We start from the raw sequence: 19,823 nt of genomic DNA on the forward strand, positions 1-19,823 counted from the left end.
GTTGCTGTGACTTCACACCAATTTCAATAAGACTATTCATCTCTTCTGTTTTAGGCGTATCATATAGTGTCAGTTTGTCATAGTTGTAGATTGTATAGTTTATATCCCCCAAAAGATAACTTTAATGGTTCCTAAAATAACTATGGTCAATCTTTGACCTACAACCCAGAACATGCCCAAGTAATCATCTAGAAGACAGCTGCTGGGGCAGAACTGGGCAGCTGGGACCAGAGAGCACCGAGCAGCCCGCTTGCCCTTCCGGCTGCCCTCGTCCTTCCGGCTGACAAGGACACACAGCTGATTCAACGGAAGAGATGAGAACAAAGCTGAAATCTGCTATTCCCCCTACACCACAAAGACAAGGAGGGCATTTTTTAGTTTAACATGCAAACAACTGCTTTTTACATTAAAGAAAAATAAATTGGAATAATTTTAGTGAGTTGGGATTCCCAAGATAAAATGATATAGGAGATGAAATATGACATGAAATGAAGTTCCTAAGATAGATATTAAAAGGACATCAACAAGAACAAAGGTTGCTTTAAATCTCAAAAAAGCACATAAAGCATAGTTTGTTAAGGCACAGAAAAAACCTATTTGGGTTTTCTCTCTAAGATAGGTTTTTATTAGCATATCACTCTTAGGTTCAAGCTTGTTTCAAACAACAGACATTGCAATAGTTAAATCTTCATGCACTAGTTTGAGATGTTATGCTAGCTTGAGCTGAAGCATAAAACACACCTTCCATGCAGCATGGAAGTTTGGTAAGTTCGTAAATATTACAGGCACAGAAATGAGCAAAGCTGGTAACTATGGCACAAGGCTTGGGCAGCTGTGCTGTGTACTCACTTCAAGCAAAATCTACATCAATCTTCGAAACATGCCTTGCGTGCTACTTACATCAAGTGGTGCCTTTGAATACTTTAACATTCCATTATCCAGGACAAAAAAACGCTGCAAGAACCAAACAACCCCCAGTTACTGTATTCTGAATTCTATAAAACATTCATGAGTGTGGGTTAATGTCACTTGGCATTCAGTAATCAATACATATATCACTTCAACGTTTGTGGACTCAGTGCACCTGGCCACTGTAGGACACCTTAAATGGTCACAAGGTCTGAGCTTGAGTTCCGTACTATTAACCCACTTGGGTTCTGTTACACATAATCCAATGAAGATGCAATCTTTTCACCATGGTTTTTGTTAATGGGGGTGGTTGTGGGGGCCAGTGAATCTCAGGATCTGTAGCTAAGACTTTCTTAATGAATCACACGGGGATTTTTTGGAAAGTGAGGAGTAAGAGTAACCAGAGTTAGGTCACAGGGATTTTGTGAGGAGCTTGGGAAGTTTTCACCTTGGAGGTAAACTGTATTTCCCTGGGTACCACAGGTCGTTCCTGAAAATGCTCGCGTCTGTTAAGGAGCCAGTGGCTTGGATCAATGAGTAATGAATGATCCAGGGAGTTTAAAAAGTAGCCGTAGCAATATGCGTGCATTTCCAATGAGCAAAATTCCTGCATCTTACTATTAGCAAAGGAGATAGACAATTAATTATTTCTGAACAACATTGAGGGGTTAAAATGAGAGAGAGAGAGGGAGAGAGACTGACTGAGGGCAACTTTTGTCTTCTTCAGGATACTCCTGGTCCAGTTCAAATAAATGGAGCCATTTTTGCTCCACAAACTCAGGAACACTCTGCTGTTGATCTCCTTTCCATGGGCACTTGACAAAAGAACAAACACCTCCTAGGACCCAACCAAACAATATAGGTCCAGTGCCTTCCTCTCGTCTCTACATAATGCAGGGAGTCTTTCTGTTGCTGGACAATGACTCTGCTGGAAGTTTTAAGGGACTACACGGGAACTCTTAAATGCTGAGGCAGCAAAGAGTAGGGCCTGGGAACACCCTGCACAGAACTCACAGAAGGCCACTGAGACCCCCTTTGTTTTAAGTTCTGGGGGGCAACAAGTAAGCACTGGAGGAAAGAATGTGTACAGCTGAAAACAGCTTGATTACTCAATTCCTGTAACTTAGTCAATCAAATGGGTTGATACTTGAATAAATATCTGAGGGCGCTAGAGACCAGAAGAAAAGGTAACGCAAGGGAAAACCTCCTAGTATGTATGCAGCAAAATGTTCTAAGGCAGGGGGAATAGCTCAGTGGAAGAGCTTTTGACTACAAAACGTTCTAAGGCAAGGTCCAGAGAGAGGTGCTGCTGAGCCACAGCCAGTTTTGCTGAAACATGTACTGGGAGTGCTAAAGTTTGTAATTCAAACCAAATTTGTCTTTGACTTTTCCCCCTGTTTTTCCATTTCTATCTATTAAAGAATTTTAGCAGGGATAACCTATAGAGTGGTCATGAGGAAAGAGATTAGCAGGGCCACTGACGTGAGGAATTGCACAGTGGTGAGGCCAGAATGAAAGGCAAAAAGTGATGCTAGGAAGGTATGGCCAGCTGGCCAAAATCCAAGGAAGAGCAAGGGTGGATAGATGCTCCTGGTGCTGGGATAATAACAGGGGTTCAGGGGAGACCATCAAGGTTTTTGGCAAATGAGAAGGAAAAGGAGTTGGAACCCCTTTAACATGCTTTTATTCCACCTTCAGAGACAGAGGATTGGGCAGCATTCCCATCGGTTAATTTTTAAGTCTTTCCCTTCAAGTGCAAAAAGTGCATTTCCTCAAGGATGGTACAATCCATAACCTCCCTACTGTGGGCTGATGGGCAGCCACCATTCAGCCACTTGGGCCAATAAATCCATCTGCCCTGAGATGAGATCCATCGGCAGATGTGGCAAGAAGATGAGCCTGTTCTCCGGGTGATTTCAGAACAGGTGCTGGTGGTCTGTCAAAGGCGGTCAGTGTCTGCAACACTGAAGAGGGAGGACAGCTTCCTCCTCAGCATCACAGTGCTACTCGGGTCACTGCCACAAGGAAGTGCCAAATATTTTCTCCATAACAAAACTGGAAGATGGGAAAAGTACATGGGGTAGGGAAAAGAAGAACAGACCATACAGTTTACATAGTAATAACCAAACTTCTAAGATCAGTGAATTTCCACCTTTAGTTTGCACTGGCACCAGTAATTCTAGCAATTTATCCCAATGAATTAAACACAAATTCATGTATATGGATGTCCATCACAACATCATGGCAGTATAAATTGGACATATCCCACATATCCAGCAATAGGAATGGGTTCATAACGGCAGATAATGCATTCAGAAAATCCACCCAGTAGAATACACACATGAATTTTTTTAAATTTCCTATTTAGAAGATTATTTAATAAGAACACTTTCATATTATTAATTCAAAGAAAAAAGCAGAGTAGACAATAATATGTACAAGCTGGATTTTAAATATAAAAATAATTTATATTAAAATATTTAAAAAATAAATCCCCCCCCTGCATACCGATACTATAGATCTGACTCAAACAGGTATCACAGGTTGAGTGTAGCCTAAATAATTACAATAAGGCCTTGAAAATTAGCTTCCCACATACAACCATACCCTTGGCTTCCCACGTAATGACACCAAATAAGACCCTCTGTTTGCAAAGGTGACCTGAAGACAGGTATGATGAAGATGTTACCTTGTGCCAGCCTTTCAAAGGCCATTTTCTTTTCTTCAGCATAAAGCCTTCATGTTTGTCTGGTCTCTGGACATTGGTTTGACCTATTTTCAGCCCTTCTATAATTTCCCAACTGTCCGCTTCCTGCAAAAAAAGACGAAAAACAAATCACTTTCTCGGTGCTTGATGACATACTTAAAATAGGTTCTTAAGTAGAGGTTGCACTTGAAGCAGCACTTGGACCCACCAGAAGCAGGAAGAACATCCTGAAGCCAATTCTAACATCAGACTCTGCTAAGCACTTACACCTTAAGTCAGAGCTTCCAGGTAGCCCTGGAGGTCCGTGAGTCCATCAGACATGGGATGGAGGTGGAAGTGGGCACAGAATGAAATTTCAAGTGCCTGTACTCAGAAGGTTTAAAATGCATGTTTCCAGACAGTTAATCTGTGGGCACAGAGGCACTTTCAAGTTTGAAATAAGACTGTTTTGACGGCAGATGTTCAATTAGTGCAGGGACCTCGCTTTCTGTGTAGAAATGGAAAGGCTGCAGTGGTCTGAGTGCTTCATAACCTATTAAACTGAAGAACGGCTCTGTGGACATCTGATTCTCTGCAGTGAGACTGTGTGCATTTCAGAGTGCACATAAAACCTCCTGCTGGCCAGACGCACAACAAGAAGTCCATGCTTTCGAAGACACTCCTCCTGAGACCCACCCCGCCCACCATGGCAGCCCTTGGAAAAAGCACCAGACGGCAAGGCCAGGTATCTGGGATGCTGGAGCTCACACTGTCATCTTCCTCTGTTAAAAAAATGGACTAAATCATCATTTCCTCTCCCATTGAACATATTTTGTTTGCTTGTGGTGTTTATAATTTTTTAATGAGTTGTCAACATTATAAATCAGAAGCTTTCAGACTTTGAAAGTCCAGGTTTCTAGTGTTTTGGGAAAGCCTGTGAGATCTGGCGGCATTGCACCTGCCCGGAGAGAAGGATGCCCGTGGCAGCTGCCGGGCCCTCGGCAACATCCGGGTGATTTCTAGGGGCCCAGCTCCAAACTCCCTGGTGGCCTGGCACCCTTACTCTAGACCTCCAGCAATCATTCTGTAATTGTATATATTTTTTGTAAATAAAACAGTCCTTGTTTATTTGATAATCTTCATACACATTTAATTTGAGGAAAAATTGTGGGATTAAAGTAATCATGTGCAGCATATTTCTGAAATGATTTTTTTTACATTCAGTACTATTTCGTATGAGTTTCAGGTGTACCTCGGAGTGGTCAGACAATCAGGTACTTTACAAGTGCTCCCCTGATACTGCCAGTGCCCACCCGGCACCACACACAGTCATGGCAAATTCCTGACTGTGTTCTCTACGCTGTACTTTATATCCCTGTGACTATTTTGAAACTACCAATTTGTACTTCTTTTTAAATTTCTTTTTTATTGTTTGGGCTGTTACAGTTGTTCTCACTTTTTTCCCTTTCCCCACCTCTACCCAGACCCACCTCAAGTCGATTCCCACACTGTTGTCAGTGTTCATGGGTTGTACATAACAGTCTGTACGTCTCAATCCTTTCCCCTTTCTCACTCAGTCCCCCAAACCCGCTCCCCTCTGGCAACCGTCAGTCTGTTCTCTATGTCTATGAGTCTGTTTGTTGTGTTTACTCATTTATTTTGTCCTTTAGATTCCACATATAAGTGGAATCATATGGTATTAATCTCCCTCTGTCTGACTTATTTCACTTAGTATAATACCTTCTAGGTCCATCCATCATGTCACAAATGGTAAGATTTCATTCTTTTTTTTACGGCCAAGTAATAATATTCCATTGCATATTTGTATCACCACTATTTTATCCACTTGTCTATTGATGGGCCCTTGGGTCGCTTTCAAATTTTGGCTATTGTAAATGACGCTGCAATGGCATAGGGGTGCATATATTTTTCTCAAATTAGTGTTTTGGGTTTCTTCAGATATATACCCAGAAGTGGCACTGCTGGATCATGATGCAATTCCATTTTTAATTATTTGAGGAAATTCCATACTCTTTTCCACAGTGGCTGCACCAGTCTGCATTCCCACCAACAGTGCAAGAGGGTTCCCTTTTCTCTACACCCTCGCCAACAATGAGATTATTACCTCACACCTGTCACAATGGCTATCATCAATAAATCCAAGTGCAGAATAATTTAGAGGCCATGTATAGAAATCACTTTTCGGGTTGTTTTTCACATCCCAGGCAGAACCACTACAGCCCGCCCACAGTGCAGGGAAGCAGACTCTCTCTGTAATCCGATCTGCTGCCTCAGCTGCACAAAGCTGGATGCAGCTCATGCAGATATCTATCTACTGGGTCAGGCCCCTCGGCATGATGCCCCATCCAAAACTGACTCAGGAAGGTGCCTCCGAAAACACATGTTCTATCAGAAATCACCCACAGATCACAGAACAGAGGCTTCAACAGGAATGGCCAATGGGTTCCAGGGCAGAGGGCCAGGCTGGCCCAAACGCATGGGTGGTGGCTGCCCAGACCCGCTGACGGGCTGTGAGGCTCTGACGAGGCCCCTGGGCAAAGGTGCCCCAGTCGTTTACCGATGTCGGCTGCGCATTTGCCACCCACGCCTCTTTTCCCTTTTTTCTCTTTTCATCCCAGAAACTGCCTGTTCTGTGGCCACACTAAATCTATGTTCAAGATATGTCTACAATCTATGTAGAATTTTCACAGAAAATTGTTTCCAGAAGATGTGGCTGAACATTGCTTGATGAAGGCCGTGAGACACTCCCGGCTTTTGAAAAGCCCGCTAAAGCCAGCCCCGTGCTGCTGTCTTACCTGAGCCCAGCCCGACAACACACAGGTACCCCCTGTCCCCACGGAAATTAACCCGAGACCGAGGTCACTTTTTCATCTTCTTTGTCACCTGAGGTGTACCGAGCAAATGAACTACATACCTCACAGAGACCCATCTACCAGTTTTTATTTGGCAACATTAAGAACCCTTAAAAGTTCTGTAAAATTATATATTACTAAAACTGTTATTTTAAACAAAGAAAAGAAAGGTCTGTAAATTTCCCCTTATATAGAAAAAAACCTCCCAAAAGTGATTTTCTACTTGATAATGTTGTTGGAAACTGCGATAGATCTGTTCAAAGCTGTTAATTAGATAAAGTAATTAAAAAGTGTTTCTGATGAGACAACTTCAGGCTGTAGACCAGGTTTTTGGACGACACTCCTGCAGGTCGCATGACCGTCTAGAACAGAGGGGAGTGCTTTAGCAGCCTCACGTTTTAACAGTGAGCTGCCATTCAACAAGTGAATACAGTTTATGAATAATATTAAAATAATAGAGGAAAACAGGTTTTATACAAAGTACAGCATCTTTGGCTTTCTACTCTCACTAAAAAGGTAAATAAAAATGATGGATTTTGATTCCATAAAGATGATGGACTTCTTTTAAAAGTTTGATATAATCAAGAAACTAAAAGACTAACTCTCCATAAATGTGTAAGTAAATGCACAACTTCATTGGAGGCCCCCTTGTTGTTAGATACCAGCTGTACTTAGTGACAGTTCTGTTTCTGGCAGTCCCAGCCAGGAGCAGCATCGCTAAAAGGACAGCATTTTTATTTTTTTTTTAAGATTTTATTTATTTATTTTTAGAGAGGGAGAGAGAGAAACATCAATGTGCGGTTGCTGGGAGCCATGGCCTGCAACCTAGGCATGTGCCCAGACTGGGAATCGAACCTGCAATGCCTGGTTCGCAGCCTGTGTTCAATCCACTGAGCTACACCAGCCAGGGCGACAGCATTTTTATTACTGGCTGGATCTTACCTTATTTTAAGGCTAGTGGTCATCTCTGGTTTTTTCTCTGTCTGTGTGTGTATATGATGAATATTCTGAATTTCTTGTGAAAGTGGAAACATTTAATAAGTATAAATGTGTTTTGACACTTTTCTAATTAAGCTCAGACTGCAATAACTGCTTGTCATTTTTTCCTTCTCTCTGAATTTAACTGAAGAGGAAACGAGGGATAAGGCAGAAGAGGCAAAAAGTAAAATTGTTATTTAATTGTAAGGGATGCAGCTCTGAACAAGTAATTCCATTTGCTCTGATGCAGAATTACTAAACACCGCAAAAGAAATTGAGAAGAGTCCTCGCAGAGTTCCTGCAGTTTAGTAAGCTGTCAAACTGACAAAGAGGCGAAGATAAAGCCAGAGCAAACAACATTCTCCCTATTTCAACTACAAATGCTGATAGCAATGATACAAACAGTCTGTAAGAAATGAAGCGTCCCAGCTCAGTATTTTGCACAACCTGTCTCTAAAATAGACCAGGTCTATCTTAAAAAAGCTAAAATTACTCTCTGAAAATTGAAGAATTTTTTTTCATGATTTCAATTGATATTAATTTTCTGCTTAAAACTCTTCAATTTTCATTGGTTTACTTATAATAGAAACAGAGCCAAAAGCCTAATGTGATCATGCCTGTATCTGACTCATCAGATATATAAATATTTTTGCTATATAGAGGTTTCAGTACTACTTTTGATCTAATAATAGTAACTAAACACAGGAAGTAACCTAATAACAGCCCTAGTCTGTTCATATGAAAAAAAAAAAAAAAGACTTTTCCTTTCTTGAGGGTATAGTCTTTGTGCGTGCATGTGCGGGTGGGCAGGTATGTGGGAAAATGCTTTAGGAGGTGTAAGTACCAAAGCATCCACACAAATCCTGAGACAGGACAATGTGCACTTCTAACAATGTTCTTCCACCATCAACCAGTGCCCAGGACACCCAACTTCTTTCAAAGAGCCTAGAGGTGGTGAGATACTATGGTATCTGGATTAGATGGGATCCTCTGATTTCACGGGGACTCCCAAAGATGTGACATCTATTAATGCAAAAACACAAAGAGTATTAGTCCTACAGCAAGATCCATGCAGACCACAGCATGGAGGAGCAGTGGAAGTGGATGCTGTCGGTGCCCTACCCAGATCCTGGGTCAGGCCAGAGGCCCCAGCAGCTGTGAGCACTGGGAACTGCTAAGGCTAACAGGCAACTGTGTTTTTGCCAACCTGGGGCCCCCTGCCTGGGAAATTATGCTGCAGCCTCCCCCGCATGGCTCTCAGTGACTTAATAACACAAGGGTACAAAGGGCTGAGGGAACAAAAAGTCCTCCTTGCCTCAGGGTGAGACCAACTCTTTGGTATAATTCATGCCTCCAAGCTGCCCAGGATCAGGCTGCCCCTGGACTCCAGCTGAACGCCCTTCTTGCTTAGCACCACACCTGCCCAACCCCCTCGCCCCTTGCTCCTGAGCACTCTCCCTGGGCAAATCACAAGCACCTTCAGTACGGTGCCAGGATGTCCTTCTAGAGAACCTGATGTGAGAAAGAATGTGAAACAAATAAATTAATGTGTTAACTGCAGCACAGGTTACATCGGATGCTCTGGGGCTGAGGTTGGGTAGGGAGGGGATCAGCATTTGAAAAAGGGTTCCTGTGAGCCCAACTTGAAAGGAGAGTTGGAGGTTTTGCTGGGTCAAGGAAGGGGAGGGGAGCCGGGAGCAGGGAGCAGACACCCAGCTGTGGAGGAAGGTGCATGGCCACTGCAGGGAACTGCGTGCAGGTGGATGTAGCTGGGCTACCAAGTGAGATGCCAAAGGAGCTAGAGATGCAGCTGGTGGGAGGGAAGGGGCTAGAGCAAATCTTGTGTGCATATTGCTCCCTATTCCTTGTTTTACTACCAGCACCTCTCCTTTCTGTTTCTGTGTATCGTTCTCCAAGCCTTCTTTCTCTGCGTATCTCTCGCTATCACAGTCTCTTTCCCCTCTGCTCTGTCACACAAGTCTCAGCTATCTGACGCTGGACAACTACTCCAAGTCTCTGTTTCTTTATCAACAAAATGAGGGTATTATCAGTACTCACTCCACTGAGTTGAAAGCTGCCCAGGTGAGGGAATATATGAACTAACCCAGTGCCTGGCTCATTGGGGTGCGTGTCCAACCAATGTTAGCTGCCCAACCAATGTTAGCTGCCCTTTGCATTGCCCCTGTATTTATTCCTTCTCTTCTCTCTCCTCTAGCTGCCTACAAGAAAAAACTGATGTTTCACTAGCTATATTTACCAAGTAGACGTTCTTTATTTGCCATTCAAAGAGAAATCAGATCACTTTTAAATTTTTTATAATTTAATAATTCCCTCTTTCCTTAGGTGAGCAGCCTATTCCTATCTGATAGAATAAACCTAATAGCTTGTAATTGCTTCAAAATATAAAAAGGTAGTGCACATATTCCATGCTACTGGGGTAGTAGAGAGTTCTTTTCTTCAAGGATTTTGTTTAATTAAGGATAAGGAAAGTGGATGGATCAGTTATACACCCTTGGAAGTTAAACTGTTTTGCAAATAAAGTGCTATTTTTTTATATTTGATTGCAAAATCCCCAGGCATTCTGTTTTCTGAGTTTCTCCCTAGGGGGGGCAGCCCACTGAAAATCTCAGGCAGTTGGGCTAGGGGTGGGGGTGAGCAGGATGACGTTTCCTTGACTTTTCTTTATGATTTTTGCATTTTCGACAAAAACAAACTCAGATATTTGCCTAGTCATAGGAAGAGAAGGCTGATGGGGTGGGGACACTGGCTTTCATGAGACAGAAAAAGTCTTAATAATCTGCAGTGTTCTCGTCGGCTCACTGCAAGGAAGGCCAGCTGTCAGGAGCCTGGAACGCTGCATGTGCAGCAGCCCCGGCGCAGCTGCTGCTGCACTGGCAGGTGGGGTGCAGCTTCAACAGGTCTCAGTCTGCATCCCTGCTCTTCTCCTTAGCAGCCTGTATTTGACTTTGGGCAAGTTATGAATTCTCAGCCCCTATATTTATAAAATGTAATAAATACCTGTGCTGCATACGGCTGCCCAGAGGCTTACATCAAATTGGATAATATATTTTAGCACTGAGTGTAGTGCCTGGTATGCAGCGCACAGGCAAGCATGGTAGCTGTTGTTATTATTATTTCTGGACTCAGTTATTTTCCTATTAGTTTGGTACAGAAATATTTTCTTATCTTTCCAACAGGGAGTGACAATAGTTTCTTTTGCCCTTTTTCCTTCATAAAGTGAATGCTGGACTTCTGTACGTAACCCTGAAAAGCTCAGCAAATATACTTTTAAGTCTTCCCTCTGTACAGGAGGCAGAGAAACCCTAAAGACTGTAGGCAGAAAGAAGTGTAGGAGCAGCCCTACAGGGGGCGCCTCAGCTACCCTAGGGGAGGCTGGGGTTGAGTGATTTACAGTTCAACTGGCCCAGGGCTGGCCTCATGTTATCCGAGAGAGCACTGAGTTCCATCACTGACCTTGGAGAGGGGGACTGGCTCCGGTTCTAGCAACTGCCGACTGACAGAGGGCTCGGTTCCAGAGGAAGCAGTCCTCTCCAGTATGTGGATACTCTGGATAAATGGAAAGACAACCTGGGTTAGACCGCCATTTCTCACGTGGATGGGCACGGGGTGAGGGCGCACAGATCACAGTAAAAACAGCGGGCCGTGTTAGAGACTGCGGGCTCCTGAGCAGAACACTGGCAGCTGCGACAGTCAGGAAAACCTCAGCCAGAACTGGGTCTGCCGTCCCCTCTTACCGACCTGCTGCCGAACTGCTCCTGCAATGCTGGTCTCAGTCTTAGAGAAGGAGTCAGAGATCACACGAATTAAAAATCGTAACTTCATAAGAATGGTACATCTACTACGCAGACATAGCTTTACATATGAATAGTTGCTCACCTCTACAATGGCACTATATGAAAAGAAAATTCTAAATCAAAAAGCCCAGAGCCTTAATACCATTTAGTTTCTAGAGTTTCTTATAATCCTTATGAGATAATTAAATATTATAACATTGTAATTATAGTATCTTAGGAAAATTCTTAAATGCACAGAGAAGAAAACATTTCATCAAGTACAATAAACAGAAGATGTCCTTTACAAAGACTATACAGAGTCTTCATTGATCTGGATAATTCATTGATCAGTAAGGTGGCATTCTAACAGAAAAAAGGCAAAGTCCATGAACAGGGAACTCTCACAAAACATCTGAAAAGACGTTTACCTCAACCTCATGTATTCTAAGTAATGAAAAGCAAAATAATAATGATTTTTTTGAAACCATTAGGTTCAAGAATGGATTAGGGTCAGGGGAAAAGAAGTATAAATTGGGTATAGTCTATCTGAAGAAAAATTTTACAATTTTATTTAAAAATTTTTGGGAAACCAGCAGATGCCTCATAAACGCAGGAATTCCACAGCTAAGTTGTCACCCTAAGGAAATAATCAGATTCTTATGCAAATATGTAAGAACAGATATGTTTACTAAAGCATTATTTATTGTAGTAGAAAATATCTAATCTATGTAAGAATGGTACAAACTTATAAGGAAATACCATGCAGTGATTAGAAATAACAATGTGGCTCTGGCTGGTGTGGCTCAGTTGGTCGCAGTGTCGTCCTGTAAACCAAAAGGTCTCGGGTGTGATGCCCAGCCAGGACAACTAAGCGATGTTTCTCACACTGACATTTTCTTCCTCTCCCTCCCTTTCCCTCTCTCTAAAAACCAGTAAAAAAGTTAAGAAATGACAAAAGGATTATGTTCACTATAAAACATTCAAATATAACATAGAAATAATACAAAAGAACAAGCAAGGTGCTTGCCACCTTGCTATTTCCCCGCCCAGTCCACACGCTCTGGAGAGTGGTTCTCCGAAGGTGACCCAAGGCCCTTTCAGGGGCCTGTGAGATGGAAGCCCCACTCATATAACACCAGGATAATGTTTGCCTTTCTTGCTCATATTCCCTCACTAGTACACAGTGGAGTTTTCCAGAGGATACATTAAAATGCTGTATTGAAACACATTAAGCAAAAGTGGACGTAAGAATCCAGTTTTCTACTAAGCCAGACATCAGAGAGATTTGCAAAAAACAATACTATTTTTCTCACTAAAACTTGTTTTGGAAATACACTTTAAAATAAAAATGCTATTTAGGCTGACATATGATAGTCTATTTCTATTTTTAAAGAAATTAAGAAGTATTTGAAAATTCTATCCATTTCAATTTCTAACACAGGAAATATAGATACACATAACTTACATAAACAAAGCTCAATAATTTTTGAGAGTGTAAAGGGTCCCTGAAACCAAATTTGAGAACCACTGTTCCAGCAGAATTACTATTACGATTTTGTGTTTATTCTTGAAATGGAGAATTCTGACTTGCATGTAAGTTATTCTCTTTCTCATAATGCTTCTTTTGAGGAAAAGCATCATTTAAAAAACTAATACATTTTAAAATCTCTTTAAAACTATTTAATCTACCTTAAGTTATATAAACCTATTAGTAACCCCAAACTATCCTGATACATTATACAAACCTATAAGAGGAAAAGAAAGCTTGTCTCATATATTCTTCAAATACATCTGAGCAAAACTTCCCTAAATGTATGTCCCATGAAACTAAAAAAAACCATAAAAGTATTTTTCAAATGCATAAGTTGCACCACGAGCAGTCAAGATATCCAGGTATCACTCTACTATAGAGATAGAAATGCTTTCACCCTGCCCATAACAGATAGATAACTTCATAATTTGAGACAAATTTCTAAAGGGAAAAAAGTTTCCATGATAGCATTTTTAAATAGCAAGAATTAGAATCATTTAGAAACAACACATTTTAGTATCAGTTCTTCCCTCACTTTTTAACAGTCTCAACCAAAAGGTTCGGTAAAGTAAATAAAATATAGAGGACCAGAAACTGCCAGTGAAATGTGTCATTCATTCGTTGGTTGAACTAACCAACAAATCATTGCTGGGCATCTGTACCGTGTCAGATGCTGATCACAGGGTGTCAGAGAACAAAATAGACAAGAGATTTCCTCCCATGGTGCGTACATTCTAGAGAGAGGCCGTGTTATACAGAAGACCAAATGAGGCTGAACAAAAATTGTAAACACAAGCATTAATACTGTTCCATGTGGCTACTGGTTTTACTTTAATTTTTCCAGTGAAATATCTTTGGTCTGAGTTTCTCTTTAAGGACCTTACCTTACTTATCCTTATACTTCTAGGTTGCTGGGCAATAAAATACACATACAGTGCCTCCTCACCCCACTCCCTCTCTGTCCCCAAAGAATAAATATGGTAAGAAAAGCAGAACTGAAAAGGAATTTGACATCAACAACTATGTAAGCAGAAAATAAATGATTAATTCAGGAACCTAGCCAGGGGAAGGAAACTAAATCCCCTAATTTCCGAACCAAGCCACAGACATGGAAATCAATTAGGACATTTAAAGTGTGATAAAAAGAGTTTCGTTTGTATAGTTACCAGGGGATACTTAAAATGTTGCTAGGATTTTGTGGATCAGAAAGGTTAGACACCAAACAAACCAGGACAAAATCTATAAATTACATACTCCTGTACCTGTCATTTATATTATGGAAGTAAAGTTAGAAGCTTAATCTTATTTCAAACATAGTACAACATTGTACACATTCAAGCTAAGTAAAAAATACAAACCCCAAAGTTTGCTGATTTGCCAAAGCACAGAGAATCATAAAAACAGTTACTGAGAAATATAACCAGAGATATTAAAACTAAGAGCAAACTGACAATAGCCAGAGGGGAGGTGGGAGGGAATAATGGGGGGAAGAAGGGGAAGGGTTTTCAGGAACATATATAAAGGACCCATGGACAAAACCAAGGGTGGTGGGATCAGGGAAGGGAGGTGGGGATGGCTGGGGTGGTGGGGAATGGTGGGGGGAAAATGGAGACAACTGTACTTGAATAACAAAAAAAAGAAAAGAAAAAAAAACAATTACTGAGAAATAGTAAGTAAATGGATATTTTTATTATCACAAATGTATGTAGATATTTCTCAAATTTTAGCATAATTAATTAAACTACCAGCTGATACACATTACTATAAATGTAACTAGCTTCAAAAAATGAGCTATTTTCATTTAACCTCCAGAACTTTTCTACAAACTTGACAGTCTTATACAGGGTGGAGCAAAGGTAGCTTTCAGTTGTGAGTATGCAAAACAGAGCTTATTTTTGTATTATTTATTAATTATTGTATTATTTTCTGAAGTTATAGAACCACACATGCAAACACTCATTACTTTTAATGAAATATCTAAGCCCTTCAATGCCATACTTCTAATATTGGCAGATATAAGGAAGACTGTTTTCAAATTTACCATGCCTAGTCCCACACCCAGTCCTGGAGTCCAGTTACATTGGGTGCTGCTTGAAGGTGGGGACCAGCTCATCTTCCCTCCGTATTTCATCCCTTCTACCCTCAGCCCACTCCATCCTACCACAAGACGCTGAACATTGTAGCCAGTCAAAATTTTCTGCAGCCCGGACCAGTGCGGCTCAGCTGGGTTGGGCAGCGTCCCGCAAAGCAAAAGGTTGCCAGTTCAACTCTGGTCAGGGCACATGCTTAGGTTGCAGGTTCAGTCCCCAGTCGGGGGTGCATGTTAGAGGCGAGGGATCAATGTTTCTCTCTCACACTGATGTTTCTCTCTCTCTTTCTCCCCCCCTTCCCCTCTCTCTAAAAAAATAAATAAATATTTAAAAAACCTTTTTCTGGAATTTTTCAGTGCTCTCTCTGATTAAGTTGTCAAGAACAGCCCCCTGGCAATCATTCACACAGGGGTGGGCAGTACACTGCCTTTGGCTTCATCTTTGAATTATAAAAAATCACAACTCCAACAGGATAAAACTTTTGAAAATATTTAAAGTGCTCAACTTTTAAACTAGAAACATCAAATGGATTAATGAGAGAGCTCTTGTTTATTAGATTCAAAGCTATGACTTTGAATCTAATGGGGAATCTAGTGGGGATTCCCACTAGAATCTAGTGGGGAACATGTCAAACTTAATTTGGCAACATCTTCAGTAACAAAAATTTTTTCATAAGGTTTCCTTTAAGATAATTTGCACTAAAAATTTTTGTACTTGTTCTTCACAAGCTGGCTATTTTCATATTCTTTCACAATGACTTGTAAACAGATGCCATATACCTTCAAGGTATTACATGTATTATATAAGCAGGTTAAATGAAAAGTTATATAAACCTGTTAATTATTCTTTTAAAATCAAGTTTCTCCTCAAATACTAAAATTATAACTTCATTTCCAGGCTAATGTTTTGCATTTAAAAAATTTTTTTTAAAAGAGTAGCTTTAGCATCACAGCAAGTACAAGGATTTCCCACCAACCCCCCTGCCCCCACACATACATAGCCTCCCCCCGATCTGTGTTCCCCACCAGAATGGTACATTTGTGACAACTGAGGAACTTAGGTTCATTCCAGTTCAGTTTTTTAAGAAACTCTGAGCACACAGAGAAGGTGGAAGTACTTACCCGCCCCTTGCACCCCCTGCTCAGGTAGACTTGATGCATGTTTAACATAAAACCAGGAGTCTAGAACACATTTTACTGCAGCTCTTCAATCTGGTATGTTTGTTCCCGGCTAGCATTCACTGATCTTAGTATCTCCTGGGCAGCAAGTGGAACTCTGCCAACACGACTACAGTCTGGTTTGCCCCGTACCAAAGATGTGGGTAAACAGACAGACAATGAGACATTTAATAAAAGCTGCCTGGCTTTGGACAATTCCCACAGAAAGGAACAGGACTCTCAAACTGAGAGTCCACATGTGATCTGCTGGACAGGTCTCTCGGTTTGCTCAGCTTGTCACTTACTTTACTTTCACACTTAAGTTAACTTCATCTAAACTTTTCATCTGGTTATTTCATCTAAGCTAATTGTATATTCCTGAATTACACAAAATGTTTTTTAAAAATACCCAAAATAACTTAGAAACGTCTAAAGTAATTTTTAAATTAAAGTATGGTTGACATAAATATTACTTTAGTTTCAGGTGTACAAAACAGTGATTCTACATGTATATACCTGATGATGTGGTCACCATAATATGTCTGGTAACCACCTGCCACTGTACAAAGCTGTCATATTATTGACTATATTTCTTATGCTGTATATTACATCCCTGGAACTTATTTATTTTATAATTGGAAGTTTGTACCTATTGCTCCCCTTCACCTTTTCACACACTCACCTCTTCCACCTCTCTCTCCTCTGGCAACTAACTATCTGTTTGTTTTGTTTCCATGGGTTTGTTTCATTTAGTTTGTTCATTTATTGTGTTGTTTTATATTCTACATGTAAGTGAAATCGTACAGCATGTCTTTCTCTGTCTAATTCACTTCATTAGCACAATGCCCTCTAGATCCATACATGTCACTAGGGGCAGGATTTCATTTTTTTTTTAACTTGCTAAATACTATTCTGTTTGTATATACAGGGTAAGGCAAAAGTAGGTTCACAGTTGTAAGTATGCACAACAGAGAGTTGATTCTTGCATTATTATTCATTAACAGTGTATTGTTTTCCCTACAAACAACTGTAAGCCTACTTTTGCCCACCCTGTATGTACCACGTTGTCTTTATCCACCCACCTGCTGATGGACACCTGGGTTGCATCCACATCTTGGCGACTGCAGATAACGCTGCAATGAACACAGGGTGTTTGATCTTTTTGAATTAGTGTTTTGTTTACTTTGAATAAATGCCCAGAAGTGGAATGGGTGGGTTGTGTGGTAGTTGTATTTTTATGTTCTTCAAGCTTTTTGGCTGATGGGCTTGTCTCTCTTCTAGTTATAGCTAATGTTAACATTGCAACACTCTTTCAGTGAGACTAGTATCCTTCAGATGATAGTATTGATGATGTGGGAGTGATAGCAGTTAATATTCAGTAGCTTTCTACATCCTTGTCTCTATGTTTTATGTGGGTTATTTCACTCCCTCTTCACTCAAAAGCCTTTGAGTAATGACTTAAATTTATTTTGTCTCAGCAGAGAGAGGCACAGTGAGGTTAAATTAATGGCATAGATTTGGTAAGTGTTGGAGCTGGAATGTAAATCAAGATTTATTGTAGAGCCCATGTTTTTAAATACTGCCTTCTACTGAAGTTAAAGCTAATGTTAAGTGATAAAAATTACAGCAATCTCAAGTAAGTGTATTCCCTAAGGCTAACTGAACACATCAAAAGGCATCCTCTACAACCTTCTGTGAAAACAGAGAGGCAGAAATGAGCAAAAGAAAAAAGATTATAGCACTCTTAAATATGGTACAGCTTCAAGGTTCATTTCCAAGTTTTGAGAATTAAAGGCAAGCCAGTGAGCTTTCACTTCAGGGAAGCAGCGTCCTATGCAGGGAAAAGAACATGAGTTTTACAGTCATACAGAGGAGCACGCCAACCTGCAGGCTGCTACTTACCACCTGACTTGGCAATCATGAAACTCCCTCAGCCTCAGTGTTCTGTTTGCAAAGTGGGGATGGTGATGTCTACCTTAGACGACACAGCAAGTCATGAAGTTGGTGCCCAGTGCATGCACAGTGCTGCCCAGACGCTGGCACACAGCAGGCATTCAATAAATGGTAGCTAATATGTTAGTTGTAACTGCTACAAGAATAAATGTGCAGGAATCGTGTGCATTTTTATTGTCATAGAAAGATATGTCCAGACATCTCGCAGGCATGTGACACCTGGGTGCTTTTTTGGAAGTGAAGGATGCATAACGACATGGCCATCATGTTTCCTGGATAAGCCGGTATCCACAGTCAGCACCGCCTCGTGACCGGAGCATCAGCATGTACTGAGAAAGCTGACGAAGTGAGTGGAGACAGATGCCCTAGATTCTCGCCAGGGAAAAGCATCAGCAGTGGATGGTAATGCATCCTTCTGAATTCCCACAGCAAAGATGTGCACAGACTTTCCTGCTGTCTTCTGAATAATTTCCTTCAAGGAATTAATATTTTTAATAGCATAAAATATATAACTTACCAAAGCCAAAAGGCTATGACTGAAATAGTAATTCCACTACTTTCTCTATAGTAACAATTATCTTGCCTTCACTGAAAAATGGCAGAATGTATTAATAATAAATCTAATGGAAGTAGAAGTTTTTAGAAATAGTTCCTGGGAAAAATTCCACAAAGCACAACTGGAAATCCCTGAAGGAGGGGAAGGTCATCAGAGTTTTGACGTTTCCTGGACAGAAACATGCAGCTCATTAAGAACCAACAGCCAAGGCCCACACTGAGCTGGCCTGTTGTTGGAAACTTTGCATTGTAAGAAATACCACTGAGACCCATCAAGTGGTCCATTTGGAGACTGAGAGTAGTTCAGTGATCTTGACTATGATGTGGTAAAAGGCATATGGACAGAGAGCTTTTTAAAGCCCATGGCTGCCTTTGAGAACAAGAACCAGAGTTTACTAGTGATGTGCTCCTCACCTGTGCTCTCAACACTCACACAGGAGGGACTCACAGGAAACCCCAGCAACGCTCGTCATACTCCTTTCCAGCAACTGTCAATGGATGATAAATACTGGGAACAAATACTAAGCCACTTCAAGAGCAAACCCTCTAGGACATGTAGAATTCATTTTAAAGGAAAAAGAACAGTTCTGTGTGACTTGAAAAGATCACTACAGCCAAATTAATTTGTAATTTTGTACAAGGCTATTCAAATGACCCAGAACAAAGGTTTTCAGTATGAGAACCACTCACATAATTTTGCTAATAAAACTAGCAGAAAAACTCCCCAAATAATCCTATATAGTATACAAGGTCTGTCCCGAAAAAGTCCAGCCATTGTTAATATAACAAGAATGGTTTGCCCGACATCAATGTAGCCTGGTAGCCAAGGAGAGTGGACTGGAATGCACATGTGTGAACAATGACTTCACTGTACTAGTCAGTGGGGTGGTGGACATTGTTGAGTGAGCGTGTGTATTATGTGGCCATCACATTCAAAATGACTGAGTAGAGCAATGACTCTCCATCAAATTTTGCATTAAGCTTTAACATTCCTCAGTGGAAACTATTCAGATGATTCAGAAGGCCACGGCTATGGGCAACTGGTGATTGGCAGCTTCATCATGACAACATACCCATTCATGCATCCCATCTCATGCAGAGTTTTTTGGGGAAACATCAAATCACCCAGGTGACTCAGCCCTGTACAGCCCAGATTTGGTGCCCTGTGACTTCCGGCTTTTCCCAAAACTAAAATCACCTTTGAAAGGGAAGAGATTTCAGACTGTTAATGAGATTTAGGAAAATATGAAAGGGCAGCTGATGGCGACTGGGAGGACTGAGTGAGGTCCCAAGGTGC

General features: G+C 41.0%; 1 protein-coding gene across 7 annotated transcripts in view; it reads right to left on the minus strand.

The window, feature by feature from the left end:
• OSBPL6 (oxysterol binding protein like 6) overlaps positions 1-19,823 on the minus strand; it is a 201,375-nt gene that overhangs the window by 58,091 nt on the left and 123,461 nt on the right. For all 7 annotated transcript variants that reach the window (XM_045857496.1, XM_045857330.1, XM_045857605.1 and 4 more), the window contains exons 4-6: positions 10,921-11,013; positions 3,599-3,721; positions 901-954 (exon numbers count right to left, since the gene is read on the minus strand). In XM_045857496.1, the coding sequence (XP_045713452.1) occupies positions 901-954; positions 3,599-3,721; positions 10,921-11,013 (270 nt within the window). The remainder of the gene's footprint in view (positions 1-900; positions 955-3,598; positions 3,722-10,920; positions 11,014-19,823) is intronic.

The sequence above is a fragment of the Phyllostomus hastatus genome, unplaced genomic scaffold, assembly GCF_019186645.2.
Source record: "Phyllostomus hastatus isolate PE091 unplaced genomic scaffold, TTU_PhHast_1.1 phas_contig_1, whole genome shotgun sequence".
In the NCBI taxonomy this organism is placed as follows: domain Eukaryota; kingdom Metazoa; phylum Chordata; class Mammalia; order Chiroptera; family Phyllostomidae; genus Phyllostomus; species Phyllostomus hastatus.